At 40.6% G+C, this 21,257-nt stretch overlaps 1 protein-coding gene across 1 annotated transcript; it reads right to left on the bottom strand.

Moving 5' to 3' along the window:
* Positions 1-97: 97 nt before the first annotated feature.
* Positions 98-21,251, bottom strand: mtr (5-methyltetrahydrofolate-homocysteine methyltransferase). Its single transcript, XM_058062551.1, has 33 exons — positions 21,105-21,251; positions 20,018-20,229; positions 19,815-19,904; positions 18,851-18,920; positions 18,664-18,756; positions 18,338-18,444; positions 17,453-17,512; positions 17,215-17,309; positions 16,960-17,060; positions 16,787-16,848; positions 16,557-16,624; positions 15,463-15,542; positions 14,917-15,029; positions 14,592-14,732; positions 13,762-13,947; positions 13,433-13,612; positions 12,078-12,194; positions 11,174-11,314; positions 10,999-11,088; positions 10,746-10,898; positions 9,546-9,653; positions 8,900-9,000; positions 8,643-8,710; positions 7,873-7,993; positions 6,374-6,455; positions 6,020-6,118; positions 4,948-5,023; positions 4,344-4,499; positions 3,549-3,748; positions 3,274-3,474; positions 2,950-3,142; positions 1,569-1,681; positions 98-1,487 (listed from the first exon to the last, which is right to left on the bottom strand). Exons 1-33 carry the CDS (start codon positions 21,145-21,147, stop codon positions 1,398-1,400), a joined length of 3,810 nt encoding a protein of 1,269 aa, XP_057918534.1. The 5' UTR covers positions 21,148-21,251; the 3' UTR covers positions 98-1,397.
* Between the last annotated feature and the right edge of the window lie 6 nt (positions 21,252-21,257).

Genomic DNA, 21,257 nt, shown 5'->3' with positions numbered 1-21,257 from the left:
TGCACTTTTGGATTTTAAAGAATTTGTAAGTCGAGCTTCAAAATGCAAAAAAGAAGAAATGGGAGTGAAACAAAAAAAGTTTGTGTCAGCAATTTATTGCAAACAAGCATTGAAATGAAATATGCTGTTCAAACGTTTAAGACCACCGTTAAAAAAATGAAAACACAAAACCCGCTCCCATGGAAGGATCATGGTGGCGGCCGCTCTACTGTGCTGCGTGGAAAACATCTCAGGTGGGATCTCCTTGTCTTGCTAGTAACGTTGGAACCCATCAAGGTTCCATTTTCCTCAGAGGCTTTGCTTATGCAACTCAACAAGCCCGTCGCCATCAAGATTACTAAGAGTTTGACTTTAAAGGCAGTGGTCTTAAATGTTTGATCAGCTGGTGACCAGCCTGTAAGACGTGAATGCTGTGATACGTTGTATAGCTCCATAGCCATGGCAAATATGGATGCCAAAGGGAATATGTCCTACCTCAAGACTTTTTTCTGGTTAGAAACTCAGAACATTTGCCAAGCAAGAATTGAAAGATTTTGTAGAAATATAAATTCATGTCAACCTGAGAGATGTGGATTTTTACTTTGCCATGAAAAAAAAAACGTATAGTATATGTCCGGACTATAAGTCACACTACAAGTCCAAGTATGGCTGGTCCTGTGACTAGTACTCCGGAGTGACGTACAGTATACACACTGTTTTCTTCTTCATTGGGCATTTTTGGCTGGTACTTTGTCTGGACTACTTCATATATGCATGTTCTCACATTGCAGTTTACTTATAAAATACCATGAAAAAAACACGCTAAAATATTATTAGTAAGACTTACATTATTCCATGGAATAATGTACCGTTTTAGAGGCAACCTGGCCTTAAGCAGGGGTGTCCGAACGTTCCAGGAAGGGCCACATAGTGAAAAATTAAGGGATGTAACTTGGATATTTTGTAAAGCAACACGTTTTATATGTATATATATATATATATGTATATAATATGATATAATATTATATATTATATCATATAATATATATATATATTTTTAAATCATATATACACACACTTCACCAATATCAACTTCACTTTTCCCCCAATTTTTATTTTATTATTATCCAAATATTCAATCTTTCCTCTTAAATAATCTTTAAAACTGTTCTTTTTATATAATGATTTATTCCCATATTACAACTAATGGTTGGACACCCCTGCCTTACATAATCGTACCGCTACCGAAGATTCTAACGCCAAGAATGGGCAACATTTAAACCGTATACTCATACTGACAGGGCCAAGTAGTAGTAGTGACAAAATGATACCTTCAGTTTGTCTCGTTCTTCAGCGGAATGGTTGGACTGGAAATCTAATTTGTTTGTGCTCCATCTCATTGTGGACGCGGTGCAGGTCTACACTTCATTGTCGTAACCAAGGATGGGAGAGAGCCACTTCTCTACCTCCTCCACACTGACCTTTTTTCTCCGGGAGTAATCCTCCACCTGATATGGAAAAAGAGAAATGAAAGGAAAGGTCAAAGTTCGGCCCGTGCAAGTCAATGAATTCCAGACATTTTGTCTCACCTGCTCCTTGGTGATCTTTCCGACAGCAAAGTAGGAGGCCTGGGGGTTGGAGAAATAAAGTCCGGACACTGAAGCTGCAGGAGTCATGGCCAGTGACTCCGTCAGAGCGATACCTGAGCACACAAGCACATTATGGACACTAATGTTCATCTAAACCAGGAGTCTCAAACACGTGGCCCGCGGCCCAAATGTGGCCCGCAGGACACTAGTTTGAGACCCCCGCCTTGATATGAAAGTTTAATGTTAGTGCGGCCCGCGCAAGTTTGATATGGATGCTGTATGGTATCATGTACCCAGAAAAATTATTACGTTTGATTAATGTTCATGTTAAAGGTTAAATAACTGTTAATAGTTATCCTCCCTATCCGTGTGGAAGTGGTACGTTTTTGGCTATTTAAGTTTAAAGGGAATAACTTGAAGGCTACAGTTTAGGTCGCTAGCTCTCTAGTTTGCGAGTTAGCATGTGTCTCAAGACCCTGCAGTTGCGCAATATGTTGTAAATAAAAAGAGTATAAATGTGACTATAGTCGTGTTTTGTCATGTCTACAGGGCTCTAATAATGCTTTGTTCATTTTAATCTGAAAAGAATAATTTGTCTACCCACCAACTATATGTGGTTTCTTAAGTTTTTATTATTTGCCGTTTTATTATTATATTTATATTTATATTTATATTTATATTTATATTTATATTTATATTTATATTTATATTTATATTTATATTTATACATTTACATTTACATTTACATTTACATTTACATTTACATTTACATTTACATTTACATTTACATTTATATTTAAGGCCCAGCCTTGCCCAGCCTTGCCCAGACCCTAGCTCCAGTGGCCCCCAGGTAAATTGAGTTTGAGACCCCTGATCTAAACCCTGCAAGCAGACAGAGATCCTTTGAACCGAAGCCAAGAGACCCTAATTAGTCTCGTCTGGTTCTCTGGATTATTCCCTCACCTCAGGATTTCACTGTTGTTATAGTGATTGTAATGTGAGTGTGAATGGTTATGGAATATGTGCCCTGTGATTGGCTGGCCACCAGTCCAGGGTGTACCCCTGCCTCTTGCCCAAAGACAGCTGGGATAGGCTCCAGCACCCCCCATGACCCTCGTGAGGAAAAGCGGTAAAAAATGAATGTAGTGATTGCTGCCACCTGAGCCCCAACAGGAACTTACCCAGCATACCTTGCGGGTTATAAATTATAGTGTTGTTTTGTGTGTTTATGAGTGTGTACGCTTAGTTTCTGTGGTGCAATTACATTGAGTGTTTTACATGGCTTTCTGGTTGCACCGTGAGTGAGCTATTGGTGTGTGTTCTGTGAGTAAGGGTATAAAAGTCAGGCTCAAGCAAACTAATGTTAGATTGATGCTCTTACCAGTCTTCTCCTTTATACCAGCCAGGTTCCACATGGTGATCTTTTCAGTGTGGTCAGGCTGGCTTGGGTACCCCGGAGCTGGTCTGATGCCCTGGTAACAAACCCTGTGGAGGTCTGAGGCCTGCAGAGACTCCTCGCCGCTGTATCCCCAGAGATCCTTCCGCACGCGAACATGGAGCTCCTCTGCAAATGCCTGAAAAAAATCATTCTTACATTCTTACACCATCGACGACTCAAGCAAAGGAACGCAACATTTTGCGGACATGAACACACGGAATGCAAAAAGCAGATTTGTTTTTACAGGCGAAATGTTCCCTCCCGTACCTCGGCCAGTCGGTCTGCCAAGGCTTTGACCATGATGCTGTTGTAGTCGTCTCCCTGAGTCTGGAACTGCTGACTCAGTTCCTCTGCACCAAACACTCCGACAGCAAACACGCCGATATAGTCTTCCAAGCCGCTGTCTACGGGCGCCACGAAGTCGGACAAACACAGGTAGGGCTCTGAAGCCGCACTGTCCTTTTCCAGCTGAACGGAGTGTTGGTAAAGTTTAGAGTAGTTGCAAGAATATTCGTACTACTTTTACTACGTTTACCCCTCACCTGCTGTCGTAAACCGTGGAAGGTTGCAATCGGCTCTCTGTTTCTCTGTGCTGTATCATCTTTGTTGTACACGTGGATGTCATCACCATCGCTACGGGCCGGCCAGAACCCCACCAAACCCCGCCCTGTCAGACTCGCCTTGTCAATCATTTGGTTCAGGAGCTGCTGGGCGTCATCAAAAACTCTGCGTGCCTCCGATCCTGTAGCGAGTAAACCGATTCAGTTCCACGTCTGCCTTGCTGATTCTATATCACATCACATCACCTAAAACATCCATAGGTATGAATGTGAGTGTGAATGGTTGTTTGTCTATATGTGCCCTGTGATTGGCTGGCCACCAGTCCAGGGTGTACCCCGCCTCTCACCCGAAGACAGTTGGGATAGCTGTCACCTCTGTGACCCTCGTGAGGAAAAAGCGGTAGAAAATGAATGAATGAAGCTGATGAAGTTATTATATTTTTGAATGAATGAAGCAATGAAGCAATGAATGAAGCTGATGAAGTTATTATATTTTTGAATGAATGAAGCAATGAAGCAAGGAATGAAGCTGATGAAGTTATTATATTTTTGAATGAATGAAGCTGATGAAGTTATTATATTTTTGAATGAATGAAGCAATGAATGAAGCAATGAAGCAATGAATGAACGAATGAAGCAATGAACGAACGAACGAAGCAATGAACGAACGAACGAACGAACGGCCAGCCAAATAGAATGAATGGCCAGCCAAATAGAATGAATGAATGAATGGCCAGCCAAATAGAATGAATGGCCAGCCAAATAAGCGGTACGTACCCACTGTCTTGTCATTGAAGATCTTGGGGTAGCCCCGATTGGGATATTTTCCCCTTAGCTGCCAGACGTCAAAGAAAGGCTTCCAGTCGATGAAGTCCAACAGCTTGGTCAGGTCGTACTGCTCAAACACGTGGCTGCCAAAGAACTGAGGAGGCACTGGAAGAGACGTTCAAAAGTTTTTTAGGCGTTCTACAGGATGTTCTTTGTAGGTTCTTCACTCTATAAACTGACTCCAGACACAAAGCTCTTCATGGCCATGGATGCCATCTTTAATATGGGCTTTTTGATGATACGTATATATATCTGAAGTTTGTTGTTGTCTTGTTATCTGAAGTTTGTAGATTCCGTCTTTATTGGCCAATTCCTTTATTCGCAATTACCTTAACAGAGAACACTCAGGTGTTGAGACGGATGCAGAGAGTGAACACTCTTGTCATCCAGCCTGTTTGGTAGCGAGAGATGCAAACGGCACTGAATTATTACCTTTGTTTTGATTCATCGTGCGGTCGTTTCATATATTTAATTCATATGGCGACAGGCCGACTTAACACATGACCAAAATGTGGAATGGGTCTGTGCACACATACTGTACACTTACACTTACCTGGCTTAGTTATTAATTGCCAGTCAATATGCAGAGCTCTCTCTCTGGCTTGGGCCAACGACAGGTACCGACGGTCCTAAAAAGGGAAAGCGATGGACAAGCGAGAGGCAAGTCTGTTTCATGGTATTATTATGTAGGACATGAAAAAACATATTCATTCATTCATTCATTCATTTTCTACCGCTTTTTCCTCACTAGGGTCGCGGGGGTGCTGGAGCCTATCCCAGCTGTCTTCGGGCGAGAGGCAGGGTACACCCTGGACTGGTGGCCAGCCAATCACAGGGCATACATAGACAAACAACCATTCACACTCACATTCATACCTATGGACAATTTGGAGTGGCCAATTAACCTAGCATGTTTTTGGAATGTGGGAGGAAACCGGAGTACCCGGAGAAAACCCACGCATGCACGGGGAGAACATGCAAACTCCACACAGAGATGCCCGAGGGTGGAATTGAACCCTGGTCTCCTAGCTGTGAGGTATGCGCGCTAACCACAAAAAAAACATATAAAAACATATGACTATGTTGTATTGAATGAGTTCATCTCAGGTGAAAGATTTCAGCTGTTAAGCTGATGAAGGGGCGGCACGGTGGACGAGTGGTTAGCGCGCAGACCTCACAGCTAGGAGACCAGGGTTCAATTCCACCATCTCTGTGTGGAGTTTGCATGTTCTCCCCGTGCATGCGTGGGTTTTCTCCGGGTACTCCGGTTTCCTCCCACATTCCAAAAACATGCTAGGTTAATTGGCCACTCCAAATTGTCCATAGGTATGAATGTGAGTGTGAATGGTTGTTTGTCTATATGTGCCCTGTGATTGGCTGGCAACCAGTCCAGGGTGTACCCCGCCTCTCGCCCAAAGACAGCTGGGATAGGCTCCAGCACCTCCGTGACCCTCGTGAGGAAAAAGCGGTAGAAAATGAATGAATGAAGTTATTATATTTTCTTGCAGTACAGTAAACCCTGGTTAGTAGGATTCCAACTTTACAAATCAGGGGTCGAGAAGTGAACATGACATAACAGCAGTATGCCGCACATGCTCATGAACGAGTCTTTGACCATGTCGTACCTTCAAGGAGTCGTAATGCTCCTGTCTGATGTCTTCATATTCTTCTTTCAGGTCCTCAAAAAAGTCCTCTCTCGTATTATCATCCAGAAGCTGAGAGCACTGGGAAAACAGAGAAAACACAGGATGAGAAATTATATCATTATTTGTATTAATTGTCTAATTAAACCAATCATTTTCAAAACAAGCTCTCTAGTTTGGTTTGGGCATGGCAAGCGACGATGTTTCTGGTTCTGGTAGTGAAGGACGAAACCAACATTTCAATATTCATCATCTGCCACTTTTTCTACACAACGTTTGATGTCAGCAAATCAAGAGTTGACTTTACATTCCCAGTGCAAGGTAAGATGTTCTTACCACGACCACACTCCTGGAAGCATCCAGGACATGGACGGCAGGAGAAGTGTAACACGGGGCGATCTTCACTGCTGTGTGAGTCCTATTAAACATACACACACAACACAAAGATTACTCCTAGAAATACTGTGGCAAATACTTCACGTTGCGGTGCTACATTACAATACAGGAACGCCTCGTTCATCACCGTTATTTGGTTCCAGGCCCAACGGTGATAAGTGAGTTAGGATTCCTTATAAGATAAGATAAGATTTTTTTTGTCCTTTATTTGGGCAAATATACGAAATATTACAGTGCATTTCTTACATCAATGAAAATATAACTTTCTATTATTTACATTTGTATTCAACTATCTGATCCCAAGCCCAAAAGGAGTAGGCTGAAGCAAAAGCTTATAAATTCCTACCCCTTTTTTGCAAGATATAATCATGTTCATGCCACTGTCTTCTTTTCCCCTGTTATTATCATTGTAATATTATTATTATTATCATTATTGTTATAATCTTATGGTAATCATTATTACCATCATTATAATCATCATCAATATTACCATTTTCGTCATTATAGTTAACAATTTTTGATTTTTTTTTATTTTTAATTATTTAATTTTACAGACTTCATTGCTTCTTGTAGAGTTCGAAAATATAATAACTTAATTCATTCATTCGAAAATATAACTTCATTCATTCATTCGAAAATACAATAACTTCATTCATTCATTCGAAAATATAATAACTTAATTCATTCATTCATTCAGTCATTCATTCGAAAATATAATAACTTCATTCATTCATTTGAAAATATAATAACTTCATTCATTCATTTGAAAATATAATAACTTCATTCATTCATTCAAAAATATAATAACTTAATCAGCTTCATTCATTCATTTTCTACCGCTTTTTCCTCACGAGGTGCTGGAGCCTATCCCAGCTGTCTTTGGGCAAGAGGCGGGGTACACCCTGGACTGGTGGCCAGCCAATCACAGGGCACATATAGACAAACAACCATTCACACTCACACTCGCTGTATCATTTCATATGTTATTTTCTGAAATCCGCAGTCTTTGTGTGTCAATTTATTAGCTTATTAGATAAGATAAGATAAGATATGCCTTTTTCAGTCCCACAAGGGGATATTTCAGGTTTACAGCAGCAAAAGTACAGTAGCACACTATAGTACAAGGCACACATGGGAATAATGTAATTATAATTACAAAAAAAACATTTTGAAAGAAAGATAAAAGTTCAAATATTTGAAAAAAACAGCTAAGATGGGGGAAAAAATAGCATAGACCAAAGTTGATACTGTTTGGCTTCTTCAGCTACAGTATAGCACAAAGCTGAGATACAGGTTTTCCATAAAGGGGGCCTATTATGTTCATTTTCAAACAGAAATATTCTCTCTCGACCAGCCTGCCTCTTTTCCACACAGACAGACTAAAGCGGACCATGGAAGTGACCAAAGAAAAAAGCATGCAGTGTGTTTGTTTGTATTACTTTGATGTAGTGGCCCCCCCGATCAATAACGGCGTTGTCATGCCCAGTCTCTCCATCTCCTTGGCCACATAAATCATCTCGTCTAGAGATGGGGTGATCAGACCAGACAAACCAATAATGTCTGCAAGAAAATATATACACCATGTTACATGTTGCTGTCAGAAATGTGTACAAACATTAAATATATCAATAACATTGAGATTGAAATTAATGTGATATTTGCATAGATGACAAAGCTACCATTTGGTAGAAAAACATTTTTTTCACCTCCAAAAACCAATGTTCTCATCTTTACGAGCATTCAGTATTTCTTTATTATATTAATTCTTCTATACAACACGCAGAGACCTCATAAGCCAGACAGGAACTAATGTTTGCTAAATACAAGGATGAAGAGTCTTGAACCAGTCATGATGTGCTATATATATCACTATATTGACACTTACTATGGTAACCATCATGTCATCATTGGATGGTCATATCACCTCCTACTACGGTACGAGGTGCATTATTAAAAAAACAAACAAAAAAAAACCTTAAACTGTATTATGGAAAGCAGGAAGTGAACAAATGTAACAGTTACTGATTGTAAAAGTACCAGATGGAGGGGTAGGATTTAACAAGCTTTGCTTCTTCCTACTCCTTTTGGACATGTGGAACTGTGAACTGATTATGTGATGCATTCAATTGTAATCTGATGCATGTTCAAATGAAATAAAACCATTACCATTACCAACTAATGTTGAATATGGAGTGAAATGCAAACATACCAGCTTTTTGTTGGATGGCCTCTCTTAGAATCTTATCACAAGGAACCATGACGCCCAGGTCAACCACCCTGAAACACAACAAGCAGGTTTTTAAGCCAAACACTTAGGAATAGTGGGGCCTTTTGGGACTTTCTATCGTCAAATGTTCAGGACAGGGGTGCATACTGAAGAATCAAAGGATGTGGGGTTGTTTAAAAATCTTTTTTTTTCCTGATATTATGGATATTTTATGTATAATACAGAAAGAGTAGTTTCACCTGAAGTTGTTGCAACCCAGAACAACACCAACAATATTCTTGCCAATATCATGGACGTCGCCCTTCACTGTGGCCAGAACTATGGTGCCTTGATAAGGATCCTGCAGGCAAAGAAGATTACATTCAAACAACAGTAACTTCTTAATTTCCCCCCCATACAATTCTATTCATTCATTTTCTACCGCTTATCCTCACGAGGGTCGCGGGGGTGCTGGAGCTTATCCCAGCTGTCTTCAGGCAAAGACTGGTCGCCAGCCAATCACAGAGCACATATAGGCAAACAACCATTCACACTCACATTCATACCTATGGACAATTCGGAGTGGCCAATTAACCTAGCATGTTTTTGGAATGTGGGAGGAAACGGGAGTACCCGGAGAAAACCCACTCATGCACGGGGAGAACATGCAAACTCCACACAGAGATGCCCGAGGGTGGAATTGAACCCTGGTCTCCTAGCTATGAGGTCTGCGCGAAGCCACTGTACGACTGACAAGAGATCTCACTCTGTTTGAACGCTGCTGTTTTATGGAACTCTTGTTCTATGAATTGTCTCCAATACGAGACCTTTTTTCTGAACAAGAAATCTCGTCACATTTTAATCTGGGGTGACACTCCATAATGAACCTAATTGGCAGGTACTGACCAGGTCCTGGCTTGACCCAGCCAAAGCAATCTTCTCCTGTCTCTCTTTCTCAATGAAAGGTATGAGGTGGCCCACTGCCTTCTTCATAACACGGGCCGACTTGATGACCTGCAAGCACAAAGAGGTCCATTTTGGTTTATTTTAATAGAGACAACATTGCCAAAAATGGTAATGGTTTTATTTCATTTGAACATGCATCAGATTACAATTGAGTGCATCCCATAATCAGTTCACAGTTCCACATGTCCAAAAGGAGTAGGAAGAAGCAAAGCTGATTAAATCCTACCTCTTCATCTGGTACTTTTACAATCAGTAACTGTTACATTTGTTCACTACCTGCTTTCCCAATATAGTTTACGTTTTTTTTTTTTTTTTTTTTTTTTTGTCACGTACCAAAGTACGAGGTGATATGACCATACAATGACATAATGGGTACCATAGTAAGTGTCAATATAGTGATATGTATATAGCAGATTATGACTAGTTAAAATAAAATCAATGTTATGAATTCATTCATATTTGAGATACTGAAAGCAAAACTTTGTATTTAGTGGAGCAACCCTTGCTGGGATGCTTGGAGGTTCTTGTAGATGGTCACCAGGATTGCACACCAAGAGAGGTTTTGGTCCACTCATCATGAAATATTCTCTCCTAATTCTGAAGGTCAAATATTTGTGTTTCTCCACAGATTGTATGGAGACTGGCTCGGTCACTTCAGGATCTTAATGTACTTCTTCCTGATTCAAAACTTCTTTGTTTTGGATCCATGACCCAGTCAGTGTTCTGGCTGAGGCAGCGAGTTTGTCTTTCAAGTGAAGTCTTCCTGTTCCCTGAGCAAAGAAACATTCCCAAATATCCATGTTTGATAGTGTTGCTGGTGTTGGGCTCATATTCAGCACAAGTGGAGTTAATTTCAAATCGTTAAATTGGTCTCAATCCAACACTAAGCTACCAATGACTTTCTTGGTGACTATGGCTCCAGCTTCGTTGAGATCATTATGTGATTCGGGCCGATCCATCCCCGTTATCAGAATTATCCTTGTCCACGTTGGGTGACATCTTCAATGGAGCGACAGGGCATTGGACCATTATCTGGTATTACTCCCATTTTGGAATGATCACGCCCACAGTGATCAGCATTGATTTGTCTTTATATTTAGTGGGTGCAGCTTCCATGAAAACATTTAAACGTTACCTTACCTGCGGGAGGAACATCTTGCCAGCACCAAACAGATCTCCAACCACTTTCATGCCATTCATCAAAGGACCCTCAATGATGCGAAGGGGACTGGTGTAGCGATCGACATGTGTTCGACATTCTTCCACATCCTGTACCGCATAGGTTTCTATTCCCTGACGTGAGGAACCCAAAAAACAAAGCACAACTTTAAGGAAAAAATCTAATGTCACTTGATCAATCTGGTAGATTGAAGAGATGAACAGAAAGTCCTACCTTGACGAGGGCGTACTCCAGCCTCTCTTCCACACTTTTTTCTCTCCATACGTCTGTTTGAGTCACCTTTTTTCCTCCTTTAACGTTGTTCTATCAACATTACATCATATATATATATATATGTATATATAGTATATAGCATGATGAACTTCTGTGTGTGAGAAGAAGTATGTACTTGTGCATAGACCAGAAGCTTCTCGGTAGCATCGGCATCTTTGTTCCAGATGAGGTTTTCACACAGTAAAAGCAGGTCTTTATCAATGTCATCGTACACGGGTAGATTCCCAGCATTCACAATGCCCATGTCCATACCGTCCTGAGAAAAAAAGACACGCTACATGAGAAGATGATTTCGTTTAAGGCACTTTGTCAGTGTCTCTCTATCGATTCCGTTGCCGCTCGGTGTCACTTTTGTTTGAACCAAATTAGCCCTTGAGCTTCATCATGAAGTAGTTCAGCCTTTCAAGACTAGTCGTGGATTTTTATGACATTCAGGATCCACTCGCAGACTTGTTGCAAGACTGCAAAGGTTGCTACATTAACCTTCTTTAACTTAAAAGCTGGGCGGCACGGCGGTCGAGTGGTTAGCGCGCAGACCAGGGTTCAATTCCACCCTCGGCCATCTCTGTGTGGAGTTTGCATGTTCTCCCCGTGCATGCGTGGGTTTTCTCCGGGTACTCCGGTTTCCTCCCACATTCCAAAAACATGCTAGGTTAATTAGCGACTCCAAATTGTCCATAGGTATGAATGTGAGTGTGAATGGTTGTTTGTCTATATGTGCCCTGTGATTGGGTGGCGACCAGTCAGGGGTGTACCCCGCCTCTCGCCCCGAAGACATCTGGGATAGGCTCCAGCACACTCCGCGACCCTCGTGAGGAAAAGTGGTAGAAAATGAATGAATGAACTTAAAAGCTGCAACATATGCATTGCTTTGTGTGTTTTCCATGATGAGGGTGCGTGCATGAAGCACAAAATGGCTGACATCATTGTACAAGCAGCAGAAATAGTACTTATTATACACTGGAAATGACAGTATATCCTTCTCCTGTTTTCCTGATATAAAAACTTTCCTGTTTTACCTTGATAGCATGGTAGAGAAAGGCTCCATGCATAGCTTCTCTGATGGCCTCCATTCCTCTGAAGGAGAAAGACAGATTGGAGAGACCTCCACTCACTCTGGCCCTTGGTAAGGTTTCCTGCAGACAAATACATAACAGTACACAGTTATGTCCAGAAGTATTTGGAAAGCGACACAGTTTTTGTTGTTATACATGGAGAAATCGTGGATTAGACTGTAATCCCTCATAAACATTCAAGGTAATTAGACCATGTGACATCTATCCTGCTGAGTCTAATCCATGAATACAGTATATGGATGTCATAGCAACACTTAATGTTCCATTAATCTTACAGGCACCAACAATGAACCCACTGTTCTTTGGCATACAACACAACATTTGTTTTCATTGCAAAAATTGAATTTGTCCTTCAACAGTTGACAAGATGTTACAGTCCATCGCATACAGTGCTGTGGAAAAGGGTTTAACTCCTTCCCGGTTTCCTATTTTCTTTGCATGTTTGACTTTCTCCTGCCGTTTTTTTCCAGTGTTTCTTATTATGGTGGACTCATGAACATTGACCTTGAAGCCTGCAGCACTTTCGGTGTTGTTGTGGGGTCTTTTGCGACCTTTTGGATGAGTCATCGCGACCCTCTCGGGGTCATTTTGGCTGCCAGGCCCCTCCTGGGAAGTTTCACCGCTATTCCATGTTTTTACCATTTGTCGATAATGGCTCTCGCTGTGGTTTGCTGGAGTCCCAAAGCTTTAGAATGTAGCTTTATAACCTTTTCCAGATTGATAGATCTGAATTCATCTTTACTTTATTCACTTTACTCACCCGTATACACCAGTCATTATTTGCACTATGACCCATTTATCATTGCACTAAAATTAATATATCTGCAATATGTCTGCTCCTGCATATGCTCCTGTGCAATACTATGTGTATATTTTGGATATCTTGTATATATCTTGTACATATCTTGTTATATTGTCTTTTTTTTACTCTACTTTTATATACTTTTTTTTTAACTTGAAAACTGCACTGAAAGGAGAAGCTTGTTGTACATCTTGTATAATGACAATAAAGGCCATTCCATTCCATTCCAGTTAAGTTATGTTTTATTCGGGAGGTCACTTTTCCACACAGGACCGTGTAGTTTTTTTTCTCATTTAATAATAAATTTCATTTAAAAACTGCATTTTGTGTTCAGTTGTGTTGTCATTGGCTAATATTTACATTTGTTTGGTGATCTGAAACATTTAAGTGTGACAAACATGGCAAAAAACAAACCAGGAAGGGAGTAAAAGACTTCTTCACACACTGTATGTATGACATTAGAAATGATACTGCACTGCCAGGTACATTTACATACCTTAATGACCTTTGTCGCCCTGATGAAGTTTACAGCATAGTCATTGTGTTCTTCCATCCCGGTGCCAATGGTCAGGATATTGGGGTCAAAGATTATGTCTTGGGGATCAAATCCAACTTTGCTAACCAGCAAGTTGTACGCTCGGGTGCAGATTTCCACTTTGCGATCCGTCTCTGTGGCCTGCAGAGGAAGACACCTGCTGAGTCCACCTGATTGTACTACTAGCTACTTCCTACTTGTGTGTGTCTGTGCTTGATATAGCTGACGTCTGGGGCCACATATTACACTATGCTGAGGACAAACAAGTTATTTACAGTAAGTTCTCTCACCTGGCCTTCCTCATCAAATGCCATTACAACCACGGCAGCTCCGTAGCGCTTCACAGTTGCCGCTCGAAGAAGGAACTCCTGCTCACCTTCTTTCAAACTGATACTGTTGACTATACATTTGCCCTGGCAGCATTTCAGTCCCGCTTCAATGACGGAGAAGTTTGATGAGTCAATACACAAAGGAACCTGGGGATGAAAAGGAAAAACACACTCCTGTTTACTGAGCAGGTTTGTTGGACAGAAATAGGCCAAAAAGTATCACTACACTACATATAATAAAAATAAAAATAAAAATAAAAATAAAAATAAAAATAAAAATAAAAATAAAAATAAAAATAAAAATAAAAATAAAAATAAAAATAAAAATAAAAATAAAAATAAAAATAAAAATAAAAATAAAAATAAAAATAAAAATAAAAAATTTGTATAGCGCTTTTCAAAACACTCAAAGACACTTTACAGAAGAATGGAGTTGAATAAAAGCAAGTAAACAGAGTAGAAGACACACCAAAATACAACATTCATTCGTTAATACACAGTTAAAACATGAGAAAAAGCGGGGCCGGGCGGGGCGGGGCACAGCAGTCAGATATAAAAAGTTAGACATTAAAATATCACCCGTATTTCCATATGTTTAGTCTACCATGAAATAGAGATTTTTCATTCATTCATATACTGTATGTATATGTATAAACACAGATTGGGAAACAAGAAAGTGAATTCCACTGGGCTCCAAAACCATGAAGGCTCCAAAGAGCTTATTAGTAGTTTGTTCTGTCAATTATATCAAAATAGAGAAGGTATTATAAATAATATTTTACACCTCTTACCCGAGCAATGTCTGGCTCAGAAGCAATGAAATTACAAAACCGAGCCATGGCTGTTGGACCCTCCAGCATCCCCTCGTCCATATTGATATCAAGAACTTGGGCTCCCATCTCCACCTGGGCCTTAGCAACGCTTAGAGCTTCCTAAATCAACAGAAAGAGAGAAGCAAATGTTGAAGTTTTCCGGTCCCCTTTGACAGCAAAGATATTAAAGCGATGGCTTTTCAGTTTGAAAAGTTAACATTTGTTACACAGATAAGAGCCTGCAGAGCATACACTTTCAAGATTAATACAAATATACAGCAGAAGAACATCCATTCTGTCTCACCTCGTAGTTCCCAGCCATAATCATCTTAGCAAACCTGCGTGACCCAGCCACATTGCAGCGCTCGCCGATATTCACAAAGTTGGTGTACGGGCCGATCTTGAATGGCTCCAAACCTAAAATCAAGGACAAAGATAAGGCAGGCCAAGATAAGAATAGGGAAAACGATGTTAAGAAGGCAGGACGGAAAACTGTAAATCTAATATACTATCCATATATTATTCATTCATTTTCTACCGCTTTTCCTCACAAGGGTCGCAGGGGTGCTGGAGCCTATCCCAGCTGTCTTCGGGCGAGAGGCGGGGGTACACCCTGGGCTAGTCGCCATCCAATCACAGGGCACATATAGACAAACAACCATTCACACTCACATTCATACCTCATGCACGAGGAGAACATGCAAACTCCACACAGAGATGGCGGAGGGCGGAGTTGAACCCTAGTCTCCTAGCTGTGAGGTCTGCGCGCTAACCACTCGACTGCCGTGCCGCCCCGAAATGTCTTATTAAAAGGTAAAAAAGCAGGTAAAAGCATTTATTACTTTATTACCCGAGAGCAGCATGTAGTCTTGATGTATATCCGCTGTAGGAACTCGAGGCTGGCAGTGTTTGACCGCTTCTGATATGGCTCTGTATGATGACAGCGGTTGTGGTTAAACATACACATGAATGAAAAAGGACCACTAGAGCCATGAAGACAAAGAATCAAAGAAAAAGTATTGCGGCGCCTTGGTTAGCATTTCAAAAGGCTATTAACGTAAACGTAAAGTGACTAAGTCTCACAAGGTTTCTTGTTGGGCACAAGAGTCAACATGGCTGCATTTGTTTTGGTTTGTTAGGTGCCATATTCAACACTAAGCAGGCGGGCAAATGCAAACCAATGCTACATTTAAGCATCAATTTGTTAACCCAAAAATGTGCTAACCAGGGTGGACGTTAACTGAGGTACAGTAAACCTCGGATAAATCGGACTCGGATATATCGGAAATTCGCTCACAACGGACAGATAAAAAAAGAACCGATTTTTCTGTAATGCATTTCCAATAAAAATTCATTGCATATATCGGATTTTTTATAACGGATTTCGCCTATTTCGGACAAAATCTCCCGTCCCGTTCCAATGCATTTCCATTAAATTTCCCTCGCATATATCGGATGGCCGCATCGTGGCGCTCCGATTCGCCGAATCGTGACAGGCCGCTATACAACGTCATTTGCAGCGTTTGCAGTGTTGCCTGCGCGTCCAGGTACATTGGAAACATAGTCAAGGAAGTGCCTTTTTATAACGGATAAAATCCGATTTACGCATATACCGGATATAAATCCAATATATGCGTAAAACGGACATTTTCCGGTATACGCATATAACGGATTTCGCTTATATCGGACAAAACCAGTGGGAACAATTGAATCCGATATATCCGAGGTTTACTGTACCACTGTACTAAATTTCATCTAAAAATGCATCAAAAACAGTTAAATTATAAGGGCACAAATGACTATTCTTGAAATAAAGATATGTGAAACCTCTATTTTCCTAAAAATAATAATTGTACTTATATATATATATATATTTAAAACAAAGTATATTGAATTAAATGTTTGTTAACAAGAGTTGAAGGGAACTTCATAAGCAATACAAACCTTATGTGAGCTGGAGTGGTTCCACAACAGCCTCCCACAATATTCACCAGTCCGTCCATTGCAAACTCCTGTTAAAGCACAAGCAAATCAAATTTCAACAAAAATTACACATTTAAGGGCAGACCACAAAGACGATGGAGATAAGCAAAATACAGACATTAAAAGTAACGTAATGTAAAAAAAATCAAATCAAATACAACGCAACATAACAATAACAATAACAATATTACCTTCAAATTGGAGGCTGTTACTGCCGGAGTTTCATCATAACCACCAAATGTGTTGGGAAGACCTTTGAGAACAAACAGGAGATATCAGCATCACTCAACTCAATTCTGACATACTGCATCGCTGTCTATATCATGTATTTCACATGTTGAACAAGTTCCGTTCAGTGGATTACCTGCATTGGGGTAACAGATAATAAAAGCAGACGTGGCTTTTCCGATGGCCTCGATAAATGGCCTCATCTCTGTTGCCCCTAAGGCACAGTTGAGGCCGATACTGTAACACAGGAATAAAACCATAGTAACATAAAAGGAGCTTAAACCCAACAAGAGAACAAAACAAATCCTGAAAATCAGTCATACTTGAAGGTAAACTTATATCGTAAAGCCTATCAGAGAAAAGGTGGAAGAACAAATCCAATTTCACTCACCATAGTGGTTTAGTATGTGACACGCTCACTACAAAAGCCTCCCCCGTCTGGCCAGACAAAGTTCGCCCACTCCTGTCAACAATCGTTCCTGAGATCTACATGAGAGAAATTACAAAAGAAAAGAAAGTTTTCAATACATTTGATACAGATATTTGATATATCTGAAGGTTAGGTTTCAGGTACCCAGAACAGTAATAAACTGCAGCCACTAAATGTGGTTTATAGGGAGGACACTTACAAGTAGAGGTTTTCTTTCGTAGCTCTTCTCAAACAACAAATCGATTGCAAACAATGCCGCCTGCAAAAGAAAACATGAAAGGAAGCCTTAAAACACCAAGTTACAAAGGAAAAGCCTAGACCGATAATAATAATAATAATAATAATAATTCATTCATTTTCTACCGCCTATCCCGAGGAGGGTCGCGGTGGGTGCTGGAGCCTATCCCAGCCGTCTTCGGGCGAGAGGCGGGGTAAACCCTGGACTGGTGGCCGGCCAATCACAGGGCACAAACAACCATTCACACTCACAGTCATACCTATGAACAATTTGGAGTCGCCAAATGCACGGGGAGAACATGCAAACTCCACACAGAGATGGCAGAGGGTGGAATAATAATAATAATAATAATAATAATAATAATAATAATAATAATAATAATAATAATAATAATAATAATAATAATAATAATAATAATAATAATAATAATAATAATAAATTTATTTATATTATTATATATTATTATTATAAATTTATTTATATTATTATATATTATTATTTATAACAATATAATAATATAATTATAATAGTAATAATAATAAATTTATTTATATTATATATATTATTATTATTATTTAATAAACTTTTCAAAGTCGTGTACATAGGCCTGTCACAATAATGGCTATATCATTTAAAAACAGGTAGCTAATTATGAGCGCTGGAAAAAATTACATATCGGTTAGTCTCTCTGCTACACAGGCTGGATGACAAGAGGGTTCACTCTGTGTCTGTGTCTGTGTTTATGTGCACGTATGATCTGTGCTGACATTGGATCAATATCGGTGTCGGACAATATTCCAGGCTGCAATATCAGAATTGTTTTGTAAGTGAAAAGGTGAGGGCTACCTTAGCATTGGCCGTGTCGAAGATGGTTTCCACTAAAATGATGTCTGCTCCTCCATCCAGCAAACCTCGGACTTGCTCTGAATAAGCGTCAACTAGCTCATCAAAGGCTGTGAAAGACAAACACATTTATACGGATAAATACATTATAATGTCAGTGTCATATAACAAATGAATGGTGATTGGCTATGATGTCATATTGATAGTCTGACAAAAAAAGTGTTTTTCTTAATTCTTCTGAAGCTGCAAGTAAACAGTTTGGTTTAAAATACTGATTATTTCAGATGTAAATGGAACTTTACTTTACTTTACTTTAAGAGTAAACTCACTGATGTTTCTGAAGTCAGGCCTCTCCACAGAAGGTGACACAGACAGCGTTTTATTGGTGGGGCCAACTGCCCCCGCCACGTAGCGCTTCCGTCCTGATAAAGACACAGAGTACCTTGTTAAGCCTATCAATACCCGATTCCTTCATTGGACGTTCTCTGTGTAGTAACACAAACTAAGCGAACGCACCGCTTTGTTTGGTGACATCATCAGCTGCTCTTCTCGCTATCTCTGCAGATTCCTTGTTAAGACGATAAGCCTGCACACGCAAACACACACAAAACCAGCTGACCACTTGTGTGGAAATCCTTCCGAACATTTCATCGTTTTCATTGTCACAAAGCATTACATTCATTCATTTTCTACCGCTTTTTCCACCCTGGACTGGTCGCCAGCCAATCACAGGGCATATATAGACAAACAACCATTCACACTCACATTCATACCTATGGACAATTTGGAGTGGCCAATTAACCTAGCATGTTTTTGGAATGTGGGAGGAAACCGGAGTACCCGGAGAAAACCCACGCATGCACGGGGAGAACATGCAAACTCCACACAGAGATGGCCGAGGGTGGAATTGAACCCTGGTCTCCTCACTGTGAGGTCTGCGTGCTAACCACTCGACTGCCGTGCTACCCCAAGAATTACATTTTCATTAAAAAAAAAATAAAACAATCAAAAATAGTGACAGGGGGCGGCACGGCGGTCTAGTGGTTAGCTCGCAGACCTCACAGCTAGGAAACCAGGGTTCAATTCCACCCTTGGCCATCTCTGTGTGGAGTTTGCATGTTCGCCCCGTGCATGCGTGGGTTTTCTCCGGGTACTCCGGTTTTCCTCCCACATTCCAAAAACATGCTAGGTTAATTGGCGACTCGAATGTGAGTGTGAATGGTTGTTTGTCTATATGTGCCCTGTGATTGGCTGGCCACCAGTCCAGGGTGTACCCCGCCTCTCGCCCGAAGACAGCTGGGATAGGCTCCAGCACCCCCGCGACCCTCGTGAGGAAAAAGCGGTAGAAAATGAATGAATGAATGAGTTATTTTTGTTTTACTGCAAACTTTTTACTGCAAAAGGTTGGGAGTGAACTGCGAATGACAAACCATCCTACCACAAGCATCCTACCACAAGCATCCTACCACGAGCATCCTACCATGTGTTCCAGCCCATAGTCAGCCTGAGCAATGGATGTGCTGCTAAAAGTGTTGGTCTCGATGATGTCAGCCCCAGCTTGGAGATACTCCTTCAATCAAAAAGCAGAGCAGCATCTTAACAGCAGTTTGACGCTAATTAAAAAAACTACCAAAATGGCAGATGAGGACAAATGTACGGTAGCTATGATCTTTAATCATCTACCTTGTGGATTCTGTAGATGACATCAGGCTGTGTGATACTTAGCAGGTCATTGTTTCCTTTAAGAGGCAGCTTGTGCTCTCGAAATTCCGCCCCTTTGAAATCTTCCTCCTGAAGTCCCTGCTGCTGGATCATGGTTCCCATACCGCCATCGAGAATCATAATCCTTTGATGCAATTGAGCTCGCAGTTCTGACTCGAGCGGACATCTGCTTTCTAAAAACAACATGATCAAGTATGAGTATAAGCCTGTTACAATAACACATTTTGCTGGTCGATAATTATCTATACTATGAATTACTGTCATGAGTTGTGTAATTCACATTTAAACCACTAGATGGTACTGAAGTATAGTGTACCTGTGCGAGCCACATTAGTTTGACACAGAAGTTTACTGTAAGACAACAATAAATAAATACATAAATAAATGTTGCCAGATGGGAAATGTCCAGTTCAGTTTTCAGGGTTTTGGGTATATGATGGAACCTCTGCTACACAACACCACCGTGCAGACATATGGTGTACTGTGGTAAGGTTAGTTGGATATTCAGCTCCATAGCTACAGCGGTAGTTCCCCCTCACTGTGCCCGTACACTGTGTCCTGTTGTGGGGGGGCTTTCACGGGAAGTGCCGCCGGTTACACTAGGGACCGTCAATAAATTACGTTTGCATTGAAGAGAGTTGAAAGAAATGTCATATATTGAAAATCTTATCACATCATCATAATCAACAAAATGCTAGTGCAAATACAAAATTATTGTACATCTGGCAACCATGTTCATTGGATTTTTGTTTTGAGTTAAAACTTCCTATCTACAAAGCCAGTTAGCGGTGTAGCATCAATCAATGCCACTCCACTGGTTGATATCGATGACTTAACTGCCTATCCTTTACCGTGCTGGGCAAGTCGTGAAACGTGTTCAATTTCCTCACCACAGCCAGCTGCATGGAAACCATCCCACAAACACCGACATGTCATACATAGCTAGCAGCCACTTTGCCCATGTGCTTTCTTGGTTTCACTAACTTCAGGGAACTGTCATAAGTTGCATGCTAAAAGCTAATGGCAACCAAAGTGTGTTAAAATGTACCTGTTTGTGAAGAATATTCGGGAACGACGTTAGTCGGAGCCATCTTTAAAAGAGGCAGTCTTGAAATCAGCCCTCCGGCCCGTAACAAGATCACGCGACTAATTTTAATATCTTAGATGTTGACTATGGCCAGCGGAAGAGGCGCTCGACAAA

Source organism: Doryrhamphus excisus, chromosome 22, assembly GCF_030265055.1.
Source record: "Doryrhamphus excisus isolate RoL2022-K1 chromosome 22, RoL_Dexc_1.0, whole genome shotgun sequence".
Lineage (NCBI taxonomy): Eukaryota > Metazoa > Chordata > Actinopteri > Syngnathiformes > Syngnathidae > Doryrhamphus > Doryrhamphus excisus.
Note: the sequence above shows the minus strand (reverse complement) of the source record. Positions and strands in the feature narration are given on the sequence as shown.

Coding starts and splice junctions, on each gene's coding strand:
- mtr (XM_058062551.1), bottom strand. CDS start 21,147: ATGGCTCCGACTAACGTCGTTCCCGAATATTCTTCACAAACAG. Junction 6,456..7,872: donor GGGGGGGCCACTACATCAAA/GTAATACAAACA, acceptor TATGTTTAATAG/GACTCACACAGCAGTGAAGA. Junction 6,119..6,373: donor CTTCCAGGAGTGTGGTCGTG/GTAAGAACATCT, acceptor CTGTTTTCCCAG/TGCTCTCAGCTTCTGGATGA.